Below are 23,307 nucleotides of genomic sequence, written 5' to 3'. Positions count from 1 at the left end.
GTGGAAAAACAAAGCAAATGGTGCTGATTAACCTCTAGAGTCTGTCAGACTGCTGTGGGAGCACTGATATGATATTTCTGAAAATTCATCTAGTTACCAGCATAGGTTGTTTTGTCACTGCTCCACTTCTGTTGAAGACAATCTTCTGGAACAGGCTGCACGTGTTCAGAGAATTCCACTCAAGATGTCATGGTCCATACAGCTGATCTCATCCTCTCTGCACACACCTATAGCCCAGGAGCTTCTCCTTGGAACAGAGCATCATTTCCATTCACTTCCAGATTCCTTCAGACAAATCAAGTCATAAAAAGCACTTTAGCTAAACTGATACTCCCACCCATCCAACATCCATCTCACTTAGAGGTAATTGAGCAGGGGATGTATTCAACACATACAGAATTTAAAGTAAAAAGCATCTAGAATCCAGTGTTGTTTTGGAAAATATTGTACTCATCCTCTAGCTGTTTCTAATTACAAATAGGTATTATGAAATATCCATTTATTTCATAAATGCATTGCAGGTCACTTGACAGGGAAGATGAATGACGTCATCAGAATTCCTTTTCTTTTTTTCTGGATGAGGGATGTGGTATTCCTGACATTAATATGCACCCATTGTGCAAGATCTCTTCATAGGGATATGTTGATCTGCATTTGAAAATGGAAAAAAATCAGCACTGTCATGAATGTTCCTGGAGCAACTCATTTTAATTGGGCTTTTGTTGTGAGAATAGCAAAAAGTGACACTGAAATTTGAGAATTTGTAGCCATATCCAGAATTTAAATTGAGATCTCCCATATGGAAAAAAAAAAAAGAAAACCTCTAGGATATTGTATTGCCCACTCCATTATGTGGTAGTTAATAATTAAAAACATGCTGCAGTTCCTTTTATGAATTCATAATGTGGAGATGAAGGATTATTACTGCAAGTCGTAATTTGACATACAATAATCTTGACTGTATTTCAGTTACTTGCAAGCAAAGCTTAATTTCCTTTCTCAATTTTGATGATACAAAGAAAGAATTAACATCAGATGTTTCCTCTGTACTTCCACAACTCTGAAGGGCTTTCATTTAGCAGAAAATAAAATTGCACACAGTTTGCTAGAGCACTTCTCCAAAGCCCATCTTACATGTCACACAACAGACCTGTCATCCCTTGGGGACAGGCCCATGACTGGCTGCCCCAGGGGCTGCTGCTGCTGCTGCTGTGATGGATGGCATCCCTGCAGGCCTTGGGAACGCGCTCTGATCCATCACAAACTCCAGGGGGGTGGACGGCCTGCAATTTCCTAAGGTAGAATTATTATATTTATGTCCCCCGCCACTGCAGCTGGTACCTCCCCTGGGGTACAGCCAGGAGCTCCTGTCCCAGCTCTGTTTACCTGCTCCTCAAGCCAAGCTGAGCTGGGGAGCAGCTGGCACAGAAACACCTCCTGCCCAGCAGCTTCCCGGGAGGGGAGGGAAGAGTGCAAATAAATGGACTCTGGGGTTAGCAAGACAGCATGGTCTTCTCAAGTGCATTTTCTGTGCTGGCTGTCACAAAGAAGCCACTCCCTAGCTTGAAGGGGTAAAGGAAGAAACACAGAAGCATCTGGAATGGCACAGCTGGACTCTGGTAACTCGGAGGGGATGGGTGCAGTGCACTATTGTGTCCCAGCCCCTAGGACAACACAACCCATCAGCAGTGCCTTCCTTGCACAGTAGCTCCACTTACACAGAGGAAGGCGTGTCACAGGTAACCACATCCAAAGCCATTAGGGCTTTCTGGGTTCAAATCAGTGTCCTGGTTTCCACCTGAGCACTTTTTCAGGAGGAATCCCTTGGCTGTGCCTGTGCTGACAGGCACTCTGCAGTGCCCAGACCTTGTGCTGGACCATGTGTGGCACCATGCCTGTGGCTGTGGCACTGAGCTCCCAAGGCCTGTGAGTGACACATGTTGGGCACATCTATGCTGGTACACTGAACAGTACCAGGGAATGTGCCCAGGGACTGCACCTACATAATTTCTGATGGATGGCCCAAAGCATGTCCAAGACAGTCCTCTCCCAACCCCAGTGCTTCTGCCCCATGAGCTGGACATGTGCTCTTAGCCAATATTTCCAAGTCTGCGTCCAAAGATGGTGGGGAGGAGGAGAATAGGATCTGCCTGGTCCTTTCTCTCCCTCCCTCCTCTCACACTCTCTCCAGCTGCCATAGTGACTGAAGAATCTGAAAGGGCAGATGTCTGTCATTAGTAAAGGGCTGGCATGCAGCCCTAATTGCAAAAGTTTGCAGAGTGTGTGAGACACCAACAAGGTCTCGCAAGTGCTATGTGCAGTTTGTCACAAAAGCTGGCATTTCTGGCTGCAGCCAAGGACTGGTGTCTGAATTTCCATGTCTGCACACATCTTCCAATACCTTTAATGCAAAACAGCACTGCTCAGTTGTAAAAAGCTCTCTGTACTTTATGTGTCTGGTATTTCTTCATATTGCTGCTGGCAAATCTTCTTGCCAAAGAAGCTGTGGATACAAACATGGTCCTTGCAGATGTGGACCACAGGCACAGCTGCTTCCTAGCCAGGCAGATGTGGTTTTTGCAGTGTGTGAAGCATGTAGATAATGGCATAGTGTATGTGGGACTCATCTGCAGACTGCATGGAAGAGCTCCTCTCTCAGTAACTGGCACACCAGTTATCTCACTTCCAACACAATGCCAGTGACTGGATGTCTCTGGATCAGCTCTCTGCATCACACACACAGGATCCTTCGTGATCCTTGGTGTTGATACAGTGAAAAAAGGAGTGACTGAACACCAGCTACTGTTCTGTCTGCACACTGTTGTCTGTGGGAGCTCATGCTCTGGGTCAGACCAGAGGCAAACAGGAGCACTGCATCCCCTACAGCTCCATCCACAATCCCTTTGTCTCTGGAGCCCTCTGTTGTATCTCCTGTTGGGCTGCCTAGATATGTGCTATTATTTGAGAATTATTTGAGCACTTACTATGTTGCAAAGGTTAATTAATTAGGTTTTTTTAAAGTTGGGAAAAAGAAAAGTTGTGTGTAAGTGTTCCTAAGTATTATAGAACAATGGTTCACAGCATCAGGTTTTTTCCAGGTATTTCTTTGCAGCTTTAACTTCCTATCCTGGTACCACACAAGTTTCAATTACCAGCACTAGTTCAGCAGACCATGTATCAAACGATAATTCTCAAAACATGTGAGAAATAAATTCTAAAGCCTAGGAATGTTTTGTCATTATAAAACGATGTATATTTTAATATGTCGTTTGTTATATAACATAAAAGACATATACATTATCACACATGTATATATTACAAATAGGTATACATGTGTGTATGTATATATGAATGCATGCATAGAGACAATATAATAAATTTTTATATGATAAATAGTAATTATTCACAGATGATGCTGTGATAATATACCCCTGAGAAATAACATGCAGGTCCCTTTAAGTTCACAATGTCTGTGCTTCTGATACTGCCTTAGTATCAACGACTCACAGCAATTACAAGGTTATATAGTAAATTATGCACATTAAATCAGTCACCATCATAGTTCGCTATCAAAGGCTCTCCTGGATTTAGCTCACTGTTATTTCAAGAACGGTGAAGACATACAGGTGCTGCTGAAAGGTTCTCTATCAGCACAGTGACAAGGTGACCTTATAAAGATCCAGTCAGAAGCTGGTAAGGAAAGGGTTTTAATTTCCTCAGTCACACTGTGATACAAATGGCATCTTTTCACAGTGCAGTGTGTTTGTGTGCCATATGCAAATACAGGAGAAGCGACAGCGAAGGAAAGCCCAAAATACTCAGTACCAAGTCACATTTATGTCTCAGGGAGTTTTGCTGATTTAATGGCTAAGAAAAAATACTGCAAGGACATTCTCATTGAGCAAGAATCAATGAAAGGTTAAAAAAAAAAAAAAAATTAATTCTGAAAATAATGAGTGGTTCTACAGCCATGTAATTAGCAGGTATTTTTAGTTTTTCTTCAGAAAGAATGCCAGGCAGCATTCATGTGATTGACAAGGACAACACTGGTGTGAATGACGTATGGATCTGTATAGGCAGGACTGAAAGATGTGAAAAGAAAGAGTTTGTGATGGGTGGGGAGACTGGCAGCTGAAGGGCTGTGGGACTGGAAGTGATGAAAATACAAAATTAAAATAGTGCAACATAGACTTGTTTGGTGGCCCTGTGCTCAGAGGAGGGAAGCTCCCACCATCCAAGGGAATCTGTTTTGAATCAAGAGAAATGTTCTGTCTTTTCTCTCACCTCTGTGGCTACAAGAATAGGGGACTGCCGAACTATTGTTGTCTGGCTAAAACCAGCCTGCAACCAGCCTTACATGCTCCAGCTTAGGGCAGCTGAGTCTTCAGACTGCTGCTGGCCTGACATGATAGAGTGACTTGCAGAGCAAAAACCCAGTGATGCTGGCAGACTGGAGATCCTTTGGTGGGATCTGCACCAGGGAACACGATTGACTTGTGCTCCACAACGTAGATAACCAGCAATTGCAACCCAGAAACATGAGGTGACAGGCACACGAGGTCCTGGACCACCCACCGAAGTTAGGTCCATGAAGAATGAGTCGTTAGGGCAAATTGTAACAATATCAGTAGCTCTTGGTAAAATACAGCACTTGGCAAAAATATTGTTACTGTGCCTTACACTGAAACAATGGATCCAGCACAATGCCATAAATCTTCTCTGAAACTACCCTGAAACTACCCAGAGGATTGCAGTGTTGCTTTTGGCAGTGTGACCACACTGTGACTCCAAAGCCCCACCTGCTGAGCCCACACTGTACAGAGTTTTCCCAGCTGCCACCTCCACCAAATATTGTTTTATCTATTTGCAGCTCCTTGGCTTTTTCAATGGCTTTAGCAATATCAGGGTGATATTTTCAAAATGTCATTGCTAATATATTTTAACTACACGCTGACAAAGATTTAGTGTTATTATAAAACCTGAAACCTGCTATCTTCAGTGTAGCAAAGTGAAGATGAAGGCATTACTTTTGGAAAGGACATCAGCTTCATTTCCAATTTTATGTCAAAAATACATCTGTAGATAGAGTTTATGTCATAGCTGATTGCAGGCACATTTAGATGTCAAAAATGCTCATTTGCCAGACAAAACAATATAGGCATCTAAGTAAATAAAATGTGCCTGCAATTATATGTGCCAGCAAAAATGACACCTGCAAATGTTGTCAAGATGTTGTAGATGCAAACATCTAAGAACACTTGAAATCATTTCCAGGCATGTGAAGTTTGAAAAATGTAGGACATGAATATCTATTGCAAGTACACAGCACATCCTGCTCCTGCCCTCGGAGAAATATCCACTCAGTAATCTTGACTCCTTCTGCTTTTTACATTTCTGTATCTTGAAGTCTTTTAAGCCTTAAACAAGATAAAGAAAATAATAATTAAATAAAATCTTAATGTGATCCTGCTCTGTGTTACTTTCCAACACTGCTGTTATTGTTTGTTCTTTTTTCTTCTCTTTTACTTCCTTTCCTCTCTCTCTCATGGTAAATGCTGCCTGGCTGACTCCTGCTGCCACTATTCAGGGAAGGTTCACATAAGTGGTTAGCCTTTTGTGAGTGCAGTTTAACCATTAGTGCCAATGATTCCCACACCCTGGGCCTCTATCAAGAGCCTCTGATCACAAGGAGTCTCAGTAAGGTCTCTGCCAACACTCCTTTTTCCATGGAGCTACCACGAGTCATGACTGGGTCAGCAGCCTAGGATATAAAGTAATTTAAAAATGAGGGTGGCAATAAAAAATTAGGAAGTGATCTAGTGGAACACAAAAATAACTCTCTTGCACCTGAGAGCCAGGCGATAGCCCACCATTCCCCTCAGGTGTCTTGGGGAGCTGCCCAGGGCACACTGTTGCACTGTGAGCACTTTCTTCCAGTAAAGGAAGCCTGGACCTGGCTGGTTTTGAAAATGTAACCCACTGGTGCCACTGTGTCGGGGCCAGAGCATTGACAAGGCTGACATGAAGCACTATTTTTGCAGAAGAATTACCTATTCCTTAAAGCATGACAAAACCCTGCCAGCTCAAAGACTGTGTCCATATTCAGAAAGATCAGCAAAGCAACTCTTTCCTGACCATAAGAATCACCAAACTTCAGATGGTTCCAGGGGATTTTTTCTTTTCTTAGCATTAGAAATGTGTAGTGTAGCAATTTTCAGCATGATCTGCTGAGGGTCTCCACTCTTTCAGTTTGGCTGTCAGCTCCTCGGGGAAGGGAGGGTGAGACAAGACCCTTCAGAAGCTCCACCTGGGGCTCTTTAAGGCTTTTAGAGGATCTCCCAGCCTGTGTTCTTGGCTGAATGCCTGCAGAGGACACAGGAGAAGGCAGCTCTCCCCGAGCCCTTTCCATGACTCTGCCCCTACCCCAGCAGCACCATGTGCTTGTCCTGATGCTGGGATGAGGGGCTCCCTCCACAAGGCCACCCCTGGTAATTTGCTCCACAGAGCAAATTCTCCACTCACCATTGCTATTCTCTGTACTGCTGCCGTGGCAGATCATGGAACAAAAGGACATACTCCCCCATCTCTGTTTTAGTAAAGGTGTCTCCTCCCCCAACAAGCAAAAGAGGAGCAGCTGGGAAAGACAAAACATGGTGTGTCTTTATTGTTGACTTCCTTAAACAACTTCAAAGTTTTCCCAGGATTACACAGTAACTACAACTATTAATACTGTACTCCTGAGTGTGTTCCTGAGTGTGCCTCAGCCATGTTTCTGGGATGAATTCGATGGCATGACTCTTCTGGGGCAGTATTGTCACTCTCCAAAGCTCTTTGATCCATCACCATGCATGCCCTTTGTAATGATAATTTCATAAGAGAGTCTGATACTTAATAATTCAATTTTGGAACTTCCCCTTTGTGTGTGATGTGCCTTTTGTGTGCTGATATGAAATGGCACCGTTTCAAAATAAAACTGTGCTCTTGATATTTCAGATACTGCAGATAAGTGTAAGCACTATTGTCTGTTTATAGCTTTATTTTCTGTATTTAATGTGGTACTCCTGGGTTGGTAGTTCAGAGATCAATATTTTCTGATGAAGCCTGGAGTAGTTGCTAAAGAAGCAGTAGTTTTTTTATATGTGATATCTACCAGTGTCCCTTGGCCCTGACCTCTTGCATCCAATTTATAGAGCAAAAGGTTAGGGAGGCTGCCAGGTCTGTTTGGGGCCATGCCTTTTCATTGTGAGGACCAGAGTGGGGCTGAATATTTTTCTTCAACTTGGCTACTGACATGGAGATTTTTAAAACCAAGAAATTAAACTGAAACAAAATTGCTTCCAGAAATACCATTTTCTGACTACCTTGTTAGTTGGCTTTTAAGCTGCTGAAATCAAAAGTGGAGGTAGACTGCATACTGCTGCCAGACCAGGTTATCAAACAACCCTTCTGAAAAGCTTTCTTCTGTTATGGAAACAGGAGGAGAGCAAGGAAGCTGGGGAAGGATCTGGAGCACAAGTCATATGAGGAACAGCTGAGGGAGCTGGGGGTGTTTAGCCTGAACAAAAGGAGGCTCAGGGGTGACCTTCTCACTCTCTGTGACAGAGTGGCCACAAGCTGTGTTGGTTGATATCTACATTGGACATTAGGAGGAATTTCTTCACAGAAAGGGTGATCAGACATTGGAATGTGCTGCCCAGGGAGGTGGTGGAGTCACTGTCCCTGGAGGTGTTTAAGGGAAGAGTGGACATGGCACTCTGCCATGGTGTGGTTGACATGGTGATGTTGGGTCATGGGTTGGATCCAGTGGTCTCAGAGGTCTTCTCCAACATAATTGATTCTGTGATTTTGTAATGCCACATCTAGTCATAATAAAAATTCTTGCATGTGTTCTGCAGAAGCATTTCTTACAGAGCAATTCCTGGGTGGCTCCCTGGGCCTTGTCCATTCTTGTGCCTGTTTTTGCAAGTTCCTCTCTGTCTGACTGGCACAGCACAAGGTCTGAGCCTTGCTGCTGCCATCAGTTACCCTTGCACAACGTACAAGAATAATTTTGTGTCATTAAATTTCAAATTTATATGAATTACAGTCTACTAGAATGGTGTTTTAAACACGAAATAGAGAATAAGTGTTACATGCTTGAAATTTATCATAAATATGAATGAGAATGTCTGAGTGTAGAAAACCAGCTGGGATAAGGAATTCTTTGGTCTAAAAGAAACATAACTTGACATGGTCTTACTTCTGACTTCTGAAACAAGAGGACACAATGTCTAGAATGGTACCCAAATTTTGTCATGGAACTCATTATCTTGAAAACTGTCCAAGAAAGTAGTAATGTCCAGGCAGTGTGAGAGCAGGGGTGCCAGGCCTGCTCCTGGATAATCTGAATCTTGAGGATCAGTTCCATGGGGCTGTACAGGGCATGACTGCATGTGAGTCTGGAGCACCTGCAATGGGCACGTGGGCCTTGGGGGCTCACACCTAAAAATGCCATGGACTGGGAAGGCTGGGTCTGCTGGTCCCAGCTGCTGGGCACTCTGAGTGTCCCAGGCCAACTCGTGGAAAGATCTTTCCCAAAACTGGGGAAATGTGGGGATATACTTAGAGAAAAGCTCCTTCTATTCCATAAAATATGTATTTGCAGGTAAAATGCAATAGAAATAAAGTGTGAAGTCAAATCTCACTGCTCAAGAACGCTTCAAGAAGGCAGACTGAAGTGGTGACATCAAAATGTTCAGGAAGCTGCACGTCCCTTCAGAACAGGGCAGCTGCAGCCCCTCTGTGAGACCCGAGACAGGAATGGCTCTAACAGCATGTTTATCATCCAGTAGTGCTCATACAGTCATTACTGGAGTTAATTGCTGGAAAGGATTAACTACCATCTGGCTGATAAAATGAATTCCTACTTTTCAAATACCTTACAAATTTCCACTGCACTGGACAGCTGTTTGGAGCATTTCAGCAAAACCAGGAGCACAGTCAAATAAAAGAAATGTAAAAGGAGTTATGCATTTAAATTTCCAGTACTGTAGAAAAATGTGCAATCACAGATTAACACATAACTAAACTCTCTCAAATGAAAAATGTCTTGTTTTGTGTGGAGAGAAAAAAAACCCAAACCAGTGTGGAAGCCAAGGGAATTACTAATTTTTAATCTAGTTTGCCTCCCAAAGAGTATCAAGTAATTTGCAATTTATTTAAAACTGATGTGCATGCCAGCTTACTGTCAAGTGGAAAACAGGGACAGACATACAGACTGCAGGACGTGCCTACATTCAGCTATCTTAGATATCTGGATTTCTTGTTTGCTGAAGAAACACAAAAAACCCTAGAGCACAAGGTACAGTCAAGTTCATAAACTGCTCCAGAATTCAGTCATGCTTTGTCTTCATCTGAAAGGATTTACAATTAAGTATGAGACAAGTCACTGAAAGTTATTACGAAAAAAAAGAAATAAAGGAAAAACAATAAAGAGGGAAGTAAGAGTGTGTTTGTTTGGGGTTAGGAATTCATCAGCCTGATGGAGGTGAGGCTGCTGCAGCCCCATGACTGCAGACTCAGCTGAAAGAAAGACTGAGACACACAGAGGACCTCAAAGATCATCTCATTCCACCCCCCTGCCATGGGCAAGGACACCTTCCACTATCCCAGGCTGCTCAGAGCTCCATCCAACCTGGCCTTGAACACTGCCAGGGATGGGGCAGCCACAGCTTCTCCAGACAGCCTGTTCTGGGTCTCATCGCCTTCACAGTGAGGAATTTCTTCCTAATATATAAATTAAATGTCCCCTTTTTCCAGTTTGTACCCATTACTCCTTGTCCTATCACTCACTGACAAGGAGTCCCTCTCTGGCTCCGCTGTAGGCCCCCATTAGACACAACAATTTTCCTGTGAGGTTTCCACACAACCCTCTCTGAACAGCCCCAAGTTTCTCAGCCTGTTGAGGATGTGTGTATGTACACTGACACACAGCGTGCATGCACCATGGTCCCTCCAGTGCCTGGCACCCCAGGAACATGGCCACCATGGATCTCTGCTTCTTTTTCTGCGGCAGGCACTTGGCTGCTCACTCACAGGAACAGAACACAGAGGCCCCTCAACCTGGAAAATGGTCAGGATGGAGTTTAGTAAAAAGGGCAGACGGCAGTGATAGGGTGTGCAGGGTATGATCTGATATTTGTACTGACCATGGTGTACTACCAGCCTCTTTTATCCCCTTTTCTCACCATCTCCCCACACTTTTCCCTCCCTTATCCACATTAATCCCTTGGTCTTCACAGCTTTCCTTCTTCCTCTAAACATCCCATCCCATTCTCCGAGACATGACATTCTTCAATAAAGACATCGAGGTGCTGAATTGTGTCCAGAGAAGGGAACAGAGCTGGAGCAGGCTTCTGCAGCACAAGTTCCATGAGGAGCAGCTGAGGGAGCTGGGGCTGTTTAGCCCGGAGAACAGGAGGCTCAGGGGGGACCTTGCTGCTCTGCACAACTCCCTGAAAGAAGGCTCCAGCCAGCGAGGGCTCAGCCTCTTGTCCCAGGCAACCAGTGACAGGATAACAGGACACAGTCTCAATATGTTCCAGGAGAAGTTTAGGCTGGACATTAGGAAGAATTTCTTCAGATGATCAGACACTGGAGCAGGCTGCCCAGCGAGGTGGTGCAGTCACTGTCCCTGGAAGTGTTTGAGGAAAGACTTAAGGGCTTGGCATTTAGCTGCCATGGTGGTGTTTGGACTCAATGACCTCAGAGGCGTTTTCCAACCTAACAGAGTCTGTGATTCTGTGATTCCTGCACAATCCCAAGATGTTCTTCCAGGTGTCCCACGGGTGACCCAGGGCTGCTCCTGCAGATCCCTCTGGCGGGTGCCTCCCCTGGGCACAGCCTGGGGGACGAGCCCACTCGTGGGCCCTTGGCCCCCGAAAGGCTTCGAGGATCCCTTCCACCATCCTTATTCTCTCTATTTTTAACTCCTTCGTGCTAATGGAAATCAGCCTTTCCTCATGGCTCAACACGGTGAGGGTGTACTTTGCCTTCTCGGCCCTACGGGGCTCAAGCCATGTCTGCCCCGAATCATCACACCAGGGAGCCATTGCCAGAACCCTGCTCGCGGCCAAGCGCTTCTCTGTCAAGACTCAGACTCAACCCCAAGCTCCTTCTACCTTCCCTCAGTCCCTCAGTCCCTCCATCCCTTCCCTCACTCCCCTCCCCGTCCCTCCCTCTCCGGGCCAGCCCGGGCCGGCCGCGCGCAGCTCTCGCGAGAGTCCCGCGCGCGCTCCCTTTTCCGGCGCGTGTTGCGGCGGCGGCGGTGGCCATGGCGCTCTACAACTTCAAGAAGATCACGGTGGTTCCGTCTGCCAAGGTACGGCTGCGCTCCCCCGCTCCTGCCCCGGCCCTTGCCCTCGGTGCCCTCCGCACCGGGCCGTCCCTCCCGTTCCTCCCTCTCGGCCGCTTCCGAGGACGGCGCTGCCCTCCTGCCCCTTCCGCGGTGCCGGCGTGGTGTCGGCCTTCGTCTCCTCCCCCTCCGGCTGGAGCCGTGGACTCGCCCGTGCTGGCGCTGCTGCGCCCTCGGCCCGTACCATGTACAGTGTCGGGGGGGTCCTGTCAGGATCCTGAGCAGGGATCCTGAGGCCGCGCTTCTCCCTGCGGGGGTGCCCCCCATAAAAATCCCTCCTGTTTTCCAAACCTTTCTCATACCGAAACTCATCGCAGCGCCTTGCTTCAAAATAAAGTGTTCTGTTAGTGGGAAAAAGGGGTTTTAAGCACGGGAGCTCCCCGCAGGGCTCGGACTGGCTGGGCCGCGGGCAGCCCGCGCTCCATTGAAATAGAAATAGAAACTGGACAGGGAACGTGCAAAGTGCTTATTCCTGCCTGCCCTAAAGCGTTCGTGTCCAACTGTGCATGTACTTATCTTGTCACCGTGCTCCTCCACCAAAATAAAATTGTTGCCTTTACAAGAACTTGACATTTTGTGTAATTAATCACGTTTCCTCCATTGCAGGACTTCATAGACTTGACGTTGTCAAAGACTCAGCGCAAGACCCCAACTGTCATTCATAAACATTACCAAATCCATCGGATTCGACATTTTTATATGCGAAAAGTCAAATTTACTCAGCAGAATTACCATGACAGGCTCACTCAGATCTTAACAGATTTCCCGAAGTTAGATGTAAGTGTTTTCTCATTTACTGATTTCTCTGTGTAGACAATTTGGTTGATTTCAAGTAGATTTTATTGTGAGTAGTAGGTGAAACCTGTGCTCTAAAAGGTATGTTCCTGTGAAGAACAGAAGTCTAAGTTGTGCCCGTGGATTGTCATTAAAGGCTGGATTTTAGAAGCTTTTAGCTGATCAGATATGTTTGCCAGAAGCTGCTTTTAAATTAAGACAAAATGTAGGGGTTTTGAGTATGTTTTGTCTGCCTATTTCTTCTTTGTGTGTGCATATGGAAGTTTTGCTTATGTTTAGTCTTCCAGAGGTGATACCAAGAAATTTATTATTATTGCTTTCCATCTTCCGGAGTTAAATTGACATAAATGTTGTCCTTGGCCCCATAAAGGGTCATGTTAGAAACACATTATTAACTTCAACAGCTGCAACTGGATCCATGTGCCCAGTGGGACTTTTTTATCGGCAGTTTTCTACTCAGACTGAAATTATTCACCTCTTAAATTGTTTTTCTTGATAATTTCATATCCAGTGAGTGTTGCTTCAGAATTCCCAGAAATATCTTCTGGGTTTTTTTAACATCACATGATGAAATTTCTCAGGTAAATACATAATTAGCTGAAATACTCTACTTAAAAGATTTGTACCAGAGATGCCACTTCCTTAAAAAGTTAAGGATTTATTTGGGCATTTAAAAAACCCTTTTTGTCCAGTTTGTATAGAATTTAATGCAGCACTCAGGAAAGAAAAGGAATTAATAGTATTGCTGTGTTTCTGCTATAATATGAATTTCCTTTTAGAGACAATTTCTGTGGCTTCTTGCAGTTTTTTACTTGAAAAAAAGAGACTTCAAAGTTGTAACATGAAGTATTTTAGAAAGCAGAAGATCAAATGGAAACTCTGTATGAATAAGTCAAAGATGTGCTTGCAGAAGAAATTCAGAGCAATTAAGATTCATGCATTTGATGACCAAGCAGATGATTTTTCTTACATAAGATAGTAATGAAGATTGTTTGGCTTTTGGTGTCATTTGTGTTAGTGTCATTTGTTCTCCAGTCTGTTGTTGTGGAGAATAAAAAAGAACTTACATTGTGTGCAAGAAATAGTCATCTTAGAGTAAGAAAGTAGGAGAGCTAACATCATGCCTCTGTTTTAGGATATTCACCCTTTCTACGCAGACCTGATGAACGTTCTGTACGACAAAGACCACTACAAGCTGGCTTTGGGGCAGATCAATATTGCCAAGAACCTGATAGACAAGTAAGGGCCGTGGGTGTCTCTGGTTGTGCCCGTGCCTCTGGGCTGCTGGCTGAGCTGTGCTTTCTGTGCCCGCAGCGTGGCCAAGGACTACGTGCGGCTGATGAAGTACGGCGACTCGCTGTACCGCTGCAAGCAGCTCAAGAGGGCGGCCCTGGGGCGCATGTGCACCATCATCAAGAGGCAGAAACAGAGCCTGGAGTATTTGGAGCAAGGTTGGTGTTGCACGTGGGCTGAAAAAGGGCGCTGAATTGGATAGAAAGTTTATTAGGCTTTATTAGCATTTAGAAGAATGTGTTTAGTACAGATCCAGGAAACACAGGAGTGGTTTTAAAATCCCCAAATACTTAGTGTGTATTTTCCAACAAAATAGTTTTCTCTTTGAATATTTGTTAAATTGTATGGTATTACTAACAGTAATAAAACTTTTTCTTTGTTTAAAAGTCACAGGCATGCTTTTACTTACCATTCTTTTCACTAACATATATGTGAAAAATTGCTAAAGATTTTGCAGACACTTCTCCTTACTTCAGACTTATTAGTCCTTCAGGTTACGTTGCCTGACTTGGTGGAGTCATTCTAGCTGTAAGACAGTGGTCTTCATTTCTTAAATATTTATGAAATTTTATTTTTGTTGTATGTAGATACTTGTGAAGTCTGCAAATTATTACATACTTTCTTAAATTATCATATATCGGAAATGTTACTAATTTTTATGTAAACAATTCTGCATATGTCTAGTTATTCCATCTCAGTAAAACTTAAATTATCACAGATGCTTAAAAAATCTTTTTCACATTTCAGTGCGACAACATTTGTCTCGTTTGCCAACCATTGATCCCAATACACGAACCCTTCTGCTGTGTGGCTACCCAAATGTTGGGAAATCCAGCTTTATAAATAAGGTATGTGAGTGGTTTTTCCATAGATAATATTGAGATACAATTTAATTAAAGTAATGTAATTTTAAACAATTTGATATAGTTGTGGCAGTGTTTGATGTGAGCAGTAGCAGATTCAAATGTGTGAGAAGATTTTGAATGCAATTCCTGGAGGAATAAATGGAAAGTTTTGGCAGATTTCACTCTTAAAAATCCTGATCTTTTCCAAAATAGCACCCCATCAGCATATTTTCTGATAGACAAATACTTGCAGAGAAGCTAGAATAACCAATTTTTAGCTTTTTTTTTTCCCTGTAGCAAAGGCAGTGCATTTTAATTAGGATATACTGCTTGCAACTTCACAAATTTTTAAATAAATGTGTGTGACTAAATCTTGTTTTAAGGTTACAAGAGCAGATGTAGAAGTGCAGCCTTATGCCTTTACCACGAAATCTCTCTTTGTGGGACATATGGATTATAAGTATCTACGTTGGCAGGTAAGAACTGTTACTATTTTGTAGTTTCTTGAAAGAGTGAGCTGGTTATAGCCTGATTTGCCTTTTTGCCATGGGAGCTGCATTTTTGTCTTGATGAGACAGGCTGTGTCTGACAGCTGCTCTGCAAGGTGCAGTGTGCCAAGTGAGAGCAGCAGTCAAAACCTGTTCTAAAAATGTACATGCATGGCTCTGTTTTGGAAGATGGGAAATGGAATTATTGACTAAAGCCAGATCACTTTTTATCACTCTGAGATTCTGGGCCAGGTAGCATTTTCCCTTCCTCTGCAATACTTGGAGTGTTGGTTATGAAACGTCATTCTTCTTCCATTTCTACATTTCCACATTCTCACTTTGGCAGAGCTCACAGTTCTATTTGTGACTGAAAGCTAAAACTGTCCCTGTCTTTAAAAAGACAATATAGATGAACCATCAAACACGTGTTCTGCAATAGCTGGTCAGTAACACCTGGCTTAATGATGTTAATCTTAGGTGGTAGACACTCCTGGCATTTTGGATCACCCCCTGGAGGACAGGAACACCATTGAGATGCAGGCTATCACTGCCCTGGCACATCTGCGTGCTGCTGTGCTCTACGTGATGGACGTGTCTGAGCAGTGTGGGCACAGCCTGGAGGAGCAGGTGGAGCTCTTCAGAAATATTAAACCATTGTTTGCTAACAAGGTGAGTTTTGTTCGCAGTATTAACCAACCCCTGGGGTTTATAACGTGGTAACTTGAATTAAGATTTTTTTTTCTAGACACTCCTGGCATTTTGGATCACCCCCTGGAGGACAGGAACACCATTGAGATGCAGGCTATCACTGCCCTGGCACATCTGCGTGCTGCTGTGCTCTACGTGATGGACGTGTCTGAGCAGTGTGGGCACAGCCTGGAGGAGCAGGTGGAGCTCTTCAGAAATATTAAACCATTGTTTGCTAACAAGGTGAGTTTTGTTTGCACTATTAACAAACCCCAGGAGTTTATAACGAGGTAACTTGAATTAAGATTTTTTTTTTTTGCCTTTTTGTCAGCCACTTATAATTGTTGCAAACAAATGTGATGTGAAGAGGATTTCAGAACTTCCTGAAGAGAGTCAGGTTAGGATACATCTCTTGTCTCTTTGTCACCTGATGTTTACACGTGGTAACTTGAATTAAGATTTTTTTTTCTTTTTTGTCAGCCACTTATAATTGTTGCAAACAAATGTGATGTGAAGAGGATTTCAGAACTTCCTGAAGAGAGTCAGGTTAGGATACTCTTGTCTCTTTGTCATCTGATATTTATAAAAATACTGTGTGTGCATTGTGGATAGTTATAATTTTTATTATCATTTTTATTGGACATGATTGTTTCTTTATTGAACTGCTCTAACAGTGCAGTGGAAGGTAGCTTTGCAGGTCTTGACCCCATCTTTCTTTAGTACTGTCCAATGTAGTCCTTGCCTGAATATTGTAAATGCCAAACAGAAGGCAGGTTCTTAATGGTTTCAGAAATCTCTGATAGTGTGAGAACTTTCAGTTACTGCCTTAATTGGAAGTCAGACAATAGTTTTACTCAATAATCCTTTCAGTGACAGACACAGTGAGCGAGACTAGACTTAAGAGGTCTTGCTGAACAGTTGCAATGAAAAGTCCTGTAGGCTTAATTCAATTATATCTACAGGCTTAAAGCACATAAAATTTTTGTTTCTCCCACTCGTTTTTTTTTCCCTTATGGGTCATTTATAGGTGGCTTTTGAAAAGCAGTTATTTGCTTATAAAATAAGAAAGAGATTAAATAGAACTATAATTATAAACTTTCCATCATCTTTTTTGAAACACCTTCTAATAAAATAGTAAGGCATTGTAGTATTGATATTTGATTAATATTTCTGGTCTTAATGGTATTGTGGTATATTAAGAAATGCACAGGGTGTCATTATTTGGGTTAATTTTTCAATTTTAGAAAATATTTGAAGCTTTTGAAGCAGAAGGATTTTCTGTAATAGAGACAAGTACGCTAACTGAAGAGGGCGTAATCCAAGTTAAAACAGAGGTAGGTGCATTCTTTCAGTTTCATCCCAAATGAACAGCTAACATCTTGCTTCACTTGTATGAGTTTAATCTCAGACTGCATTATAGTGATAAACCTTAAAAATATTTTTCTTGTTATGCTTCAGTGAACTTGGGTGAAAATGGAAAATAATGTTGTAATAATATTTTCTTTAAATTGTGATTTTTTTTCTGAGTCCTGTTAAAAAAATAAATAGCTGCATATGCATCTTCCCATTGTGCTTTTAATATAGAATAATTTGATGCTTTCTTGAGAGTTAGAGGTATAAGACAAAAAGAGAATAAGATGTGAAGCCAGATACTTGGGACTGAATGCCTGCAGTGTCATTTGCTGTGTCTGAAAGGCTTTGTTCCTCACCTACCTTGTCATTTGCACCCTCAGGCCTGTGACAGACTGTTGGCCCATCGTGTTGATACTAAAATGAAAGGGAACAAAGTGAATGAAGTGCTGAATAGATTACACTTGGCCATGCCAACCAAAAGAGATAACAAGGTAGGCTACATGTTTACACTATTTAATGTATTTCCCAGTACTTCTGAAGTAGGATAAGAATTCTGTCATTGTTAATCTGCAAACAGATTCATATGATGAAGTTTTCTAATTTATTATCTGTAAGTGCCTTTCCTGGTGGGACCTTGGGATTTTGTATTCTTCAGAAATACATTACAGTGCAGCTGGTGATTTATAGCAGTGTAAAAAAAATTGTTATGAACTTCTTTTCCTTTTTTTATTGGGGTGGATTTATTCCAGGAGCGACTGCCTTTTATACCTGAAGGGGTAGTAGCTCGTAAGAAACGCATGGAAGTGGACACTCCCAAGAGGAAATTGGTAAGTGATTTCCCTAAATCAGGAAATCAGCAGCTGGATTTTAAATTTGCTGTGTTAGTCCATAGCTTCTAAATTAGATGGTATCTAAAGTCATGTATGTCTTTGCAGGAGAGAGATATTGAACTTGAAATGGGAGATGATTATATTTTGGATCTGCAGAGTAAGTATTAGATAAGAATTGATATTACCATTATTATTACTAAACAGTAAAGTGTGGCTATTTCAGCCTTAAGGGGGAATATCTAACCTGACTCCTTTCAACTAACTGCAGTGACACCATTTCATTGCATACTATCCTTGTGTTCCAGAACTGAAGATCTTTAGTGATGTTTTGTGATGTTACTCAGTTGTTTCCCATTTTGGAGTCACAGACATGAAACAGCTGGTCTGATGATTCAAGTGATTTTTTCTTTCCGTTGTGTTGTAGTACTTCATTAATTTCTGATGCTCTGTTTGTTAAAAAATATCAATATGAGAGAGAGCTGCATACATCGTGTTTCAGCTGGGTTTTTGTTGCCTGGCTTGTCCTGGGGCAGTGGGTCATGCCATAACTGAGCTATCTTGGCAGTAGGATGGAGATCAGAAATATTTGTGAATATAGCAGAGGTGCTGCCAAAATCTTAGGGATAGGGCACTTCTTTTGTGTGTGTTCTGAGTCTTGTTTTTTTTGTCATGGAACATTCTTTGAAATTAATTTTTGTCTCTTTATCAACTTTTGTTGTATTTTTAAGAATACTGGGACTTAATGAATTCATCTGAGAAATATGATAAGATTCCAGAGATATGGGAAGGCCATAATATACTTGACTACATTGATCCTGATATAATGAAAGTGAGTTTTCCATTTTTTGCTTTACATTTTTCTTCCCTCTTTATCTCTTATTTGTTTAATGTCACTTACCATTTGTAGATTTAAAAACAATGTATCATGAAAACCTGTTCTTCTTTGCATTGTCTGTATTTGTCACGGGAAAAGATACTAGTTTTTGAATGATAAAGGACAGAATTTCAGAAGAATGGAAAATTGCTTCACCTTGTCAGAATGATGGTGATCTTATCTGCTCCATTCTAAAATATGAGGTTTGCACTAGAAGTTATATTTCTGTGTTATTTGACTACAGCTACAGGAATGTAGCTATCAAATTTATGTATTTTTAATAATACTAAATTCATCCATCAGATTTATGTCTGTGGTGGCAATGGATTGAATGCTCAATTTGTAACATTTTTAGTTAATAACAATCACTGTTTGGATTTCCTGCTGGGTTGTTACGGAGGAGTGGTGAGTGCAGCCCATGGAGCCTGCCAGTTATGCAGTTGTGTTCCTGTGAATTGCTGGTGTTCTGGACTCATGTTAAGTGTCAGAGAGAAGGGTTTTTCAGAGTCTGTTTCTAGAAATGGCACAGCAAACACAGCTCACAGGGCAGTACAGCTGCTTTCACACACTGGGCAGCTTTGGGCAGCCACACAAATTTAGCCAGGTGAGAATGTGGAGTGATGGAGTCAGTCTGCACAGCAGTGTGCCATGGCTTCACAGTAATCTCTGTCACCAGCCCCATTGGTGTGGTTATCAGGCAATGTAGTTCCTTCTGTGAAGGGCCTGTGTGCTGTCATGGCCCAGGACCATGTACAGATGTAATGTTGAGAATCACAAGTCAAAGATCTGATCTCCATTTTACCTCTTCAAAATCTAAGAAACTGGAAGAATTGGAGAAAGAAGAAGAGCTGAGAGAAGCTGCTGGAGAATATGACAGTGAACCAGAAAGTGAGGATGAAGAAATGATGGAAATCAGACAATTGGCAAGGAAGATACGAGAAAAGAAGAAGCTGAAAATCCTGCAGTCAAAGGAAAAAGATGTTCATGGTCCAAGGATGCCTAGAACAGCTAAAAAGGTGGGTGTAGCACATGTTCTGTAAAAAAAATCTTGCTGCTATGTAACAACATCATGAAATCATGTATCACTGTCAGGTAATGGAACTGATGGCTTTTGCTTATACTTGGCCCCTTCACTGCTTGCTTCCTTCTGTTCTCCCAGGAGTTCTGGCTGCTGCTTAGCTGATTTGAAATGTAACCCTTTTTTTTTTTTGTGTCACATAAGTGCATCTTGTGTAAAACTCCTTAGGTATTGCAGAAAAGGTTTTTAATAATATTATTCAGTTTGTTTAATTGAGTTGTTTCATTGTATATTGTCTGTTTGCTTAAAATTCAAATAATGCTAAGAATTAGATAATTACTTAAAATCACAATCATGTAAAATTTGTTCAGGAAAAGGTGATGTGTCTTTAGTAGCCAGGTATCACTCTTTGAGATGGCAGAGTCTCTTCTGATCAGTCCAGGATAATTGCAGAGTAATAAACTGATTACTGGACATTTTGAGAAAATGAATCTAGGTGCTGTTGCCCCCAAAATCTCTTACCTTCTCCAGAGCATGTGCCTTTTGGGGAGAAAAGGAAACATTTTTGACCAAAATACCTCTCCTTGTCAACTTCCCCCCAAAAAAGCAAACTAATTATATGATCTTTAGGAAATGTTGGGCCATTGAAGTCCTGTGAAGCAGAATTTATGGATGCAAAAAAATAAGTTGCAAAAAACTAAATGTAAAGGTAGGATGTCAATGACCTGCATGTGGATGTGATAAAGCCAGAAATATATAGTGAATATAATGGACTTGTTTGAGACAAAAAGTAAGGTGGAAGGATTTTTTTAAAAATAAATGTTTTTTCTTAACTGTGTTTTTACAGGTCCAGAGGAAGGTGTTAGAGAAAGAAATGACTGATCTTGGACTTGACATGACTAATAAAGATGATGTAAGTTTTTGCTAATTAAATGTAATATTTGTCTAATAGAGACTTAGATTTCTTTGAGCACAGTTGAAATGCTTATTATAGTTGGCACAAGAGAAGTGGGGTCTATTAAGGGTGAATTAGGAATTGCAGATGAGGCAGTTGGTACTGGAATTTTTTGAGTAATGTGATCAAAACAGGTTGTATAAGCTGGAAAACATTTATCTAGAATCATGTATACTTGTGCACTGCTGTCTTGGAATTTGTGTAGGATTCAAGAACAGGCTTAGCTAAGCATACTTATTAATTTTCAAGTCTGCTTTGTTGGATGAGACTCTACTATGTCAGAAACAGTAATAGCAACAGATCAGGCCTATCTTTTTATAGTTCATTAATTCCATGAGCTGTAACTGAAGTTTTTGAGAACAGCTGGCATCTTTAAACATAAGGCAGATAAAGTACTTCATCAGAGACTGGCCTTCAGGAGACTTTTTTTTAACAGAAATTTAAAAATCTCAAAACATTTTATATAGCAAATCAAGCAGTATTACAGCTCCCTGGATCTTGAGATGTTTAATTATTTAGCTAAAAAAGGAGTTAGGAAACAAGAACTGTCAATATTACACATGTGAAGCAAATATTTATGGTTCTCAGAGCTGCCATGCCATGTTGATGTAGGAGCAATGTAGGAATGTAATACTTAGGCTATAACATGATCAGTCTTCATGTCTGAAATTCTTCAGGGCTATGCCCAGCACAGGACATTAATCAGGGTAGGTTTCATCATTGCTATTTTGCTGTTGCAAAATTGCTTAAGTGTTGCTGCCCATTCATTTGTATCTTTTTATTGATTCCTTACGAGTTTACTCCACCCAAAGAAAAAAGCCAGTTAGTAATTGTGGAGGAAGAAAAGCTAATATTCACTGAAATTTGAATGTTCCTGTAGGACAGAGAGGCAGTGACCAACAGCTGTCAAGATCTTTACATTACTATGGGATAACCAATATAATTTATCACAGCAATCCACTTCCTGCTTTCCCTATTACTCTGATTAGAAATGAGCTGGTTGTTTCTGGCTTTCAAGGTTAAAGGATGTTTCCAATTTCAGGCACATTACGTGAGGAGGTCGCGCAGCACCACGAGGAAACGGAAACGCGACGAGTCCGAGACGCCGCGGTCGGTGTCGCGCAGTCGCAGCTGCTCGCGCACGCCACGGGACGTGTCTGGCCTGCGGGATGAAAAGGTTTGTTATTCACCTGTATTTACCTGCTTGGCAGCTCAGCCAGCGTGATTGTACCTGGAGCAGCTCCTGGGAAACTTCAGAGCAGGCTGGTTATGTTTATCCAAGTTTGTGCTTGGTCTCTCTGCAGCTTGATCGTCTTTTCATTTGGACTCCGTTTCTCTACTTCCTTCTTACAAATGACATGTAATAATACAGACCAAGGAAGTACATTTTAATTCTTGTCTCTAAATGCAAATCTGAAGGAAGAATTCTGCAAACTGTGGAGTTCCACCTTCAGTAGGTGAGGAATTCCAGGGATAGCATGATCCTGTGTTAGTGCACTGGAAAGTTTTGCTAAGGAGGGTAAGTGTCACTTTGATAGTGTCACAGTGATACTGCTCTAGAGCTGGTGTTAATGTCCTTGATAAAACCATCCAGCTTAGTGGGTTTCCTTAAAGGTAAAGCTTGTTACCTGAGTTACTGAGGAAGTTACTCTGCATGTTTGTTTGTTTGTTTGTTTTTAAATAGATGGTGAAGAAGGTCAAGCTCATGGCAAAGAAAGCTCAGAAGAAAATGAATCGCCTGGGCAGGAAAGGAGAGGCAGACAGGCACATATTTAACTTGAAGCCAAGACATCTGCTGGCTGGGAAGAGAAAATCTGGCAAAACCCAGAGAAGATAAGCAGTCTTCTGAATCAAAATTAAAAAATAATCAAAAACTCAAATTTAGAATCAAAATTAAATTTATTAAAACTAATTTCTAGTCCTGTCATCTTTTTTTGGTAATACTTGGTGTTTAAGTGTGTGTTTCATGTGAGTGGTTAAGATACTTCAAGTTCAGTATTTCAATACCTTGATGTTGCAGTTCCAAGAAACACCATGAGAGAAATTTCTCAATTCTAGTGGCAGAAACCATTTATAAACAGACATAAAAAATACTTTCTTCCATATTCTTATTCCTGACTTTCACATATCAGTAAAGTGTTCATATTTCTATACAAACCTAATTTAAAATGAGGTTAAATCTAGAAATGTGAACACTTTGTTAAACTGCCATTAATAAAAAATGCCTGAGTTCAGTAAGGTTTGGTTTGTTGCATGCAGGTAGTGCTTTGTGATGAGTTTATGTTGCTAGTGAAGGCTGAAACGGGTGGAGAAGTAACAGGAGAACAGCAAGAGCTAGACAAAGTTTGTGTTTGTGCATTGAAGCACAGGAGCAAGGCTGCCACTTACTGAGCTACAGGAGGAGAAACTGCAGTTCAATACTGACCTGCTGCCTGTAATAACCTAAAACAGCAGGGGCAGGGAAGGTTACACCTTACAACCTTGAATTTCAGATTAATATTAATATTCCAGATACATAGAAAATTAGGATCAGACTGAAATTTTGTGCCAAGCACATGCTACTGTCATCCTTGGCTGAGCAAGACATTTTCTCATCAGGACCTGATAGACAAAATTCTATATCTGCTCAAGGCTAAATATATTGTCAAATGTGAAATATTTTCTTTTTGTCCCTCCTTGGTCAATGGTTACATAATGGTTTGTAAAATTGTGCATGATAAATGTGTTGCTTGAACAGTACATTTCAACTCCATCTTAAAAATTAACATGCCCCCCCC

At 41.7% G+C, this 23,307-nt stretch overlaps 1 protein-coding gene across 2 annotated transcripts; it reads left to right on the top strand.

Moving 5' to 3' along the window:
• Positions 1–11,232: 11,232 nt before the first annotated feature.
• GTPBP4 (GTP binding protein 4) lies at positions 11,233–22,442 on the top strand. 2 transcript variants are annotated; one of them, XM_039712342.1, is made up of 17 exons: positions 11,233–11,359; positions 11,999–12,169; positions 13,323–13,426; positions 13,502–13,638; positions 14,228–14,328; positions 14,709–14,801; positions 15,291–15,482; positions 15,981–16,046; positions 16,745–16,834; positions 17,234–17,344; positions 17,603–17,680; positions 17,789–17,840; positions 18,412–18,512; positions 19,376–19,573; positions 20,423–20,488; positions 21,573–21,707; positions 22,215–22,442. In XM_039712342.1, exons 1-17 carry the CDS (start codon positions 11,312–11,314, stop codon positions 22,365–22,367), a joined length of 1,896 nt encoding a protein of 631 aa, XP_039568276.1. In that variant the 5' UTR covers positions 11,233–11,311; the 3' UTR covers positions 22,368–22,442. The 2 variants fall into 2 exon arrangements, with proteins under 2 accessions (XP_039568276.1, XP_039568286.1); XM_039712352.1 differs by lacking the exon at positions 15,981–16,046 and adding an exon at positions 15,832–15,897.
• The last annotated feature ends 865 nt before the right edge of the window (positions 22,443–23,307 follow it).

The sequence above is a fragment of the Passer montanus genome, unplaced genomic scaffold, assembly GCF_014805655.1.
Source record: "Passer montanus isolate IOZ18808 unplaced genomic scaffold, ASM1480565v1 scaffold10, whole genome shotgun sequence".
Classification (NCBI taxonomy): domain Eukaryota; kingdom Metazoa; phylum Chordata; class Aves; order Passeriformes; family Passeridae; genus Passer; species Passer montanus.
This window is presented reverse-complemented; position numbering and strand designations above follow the sequence as displayed.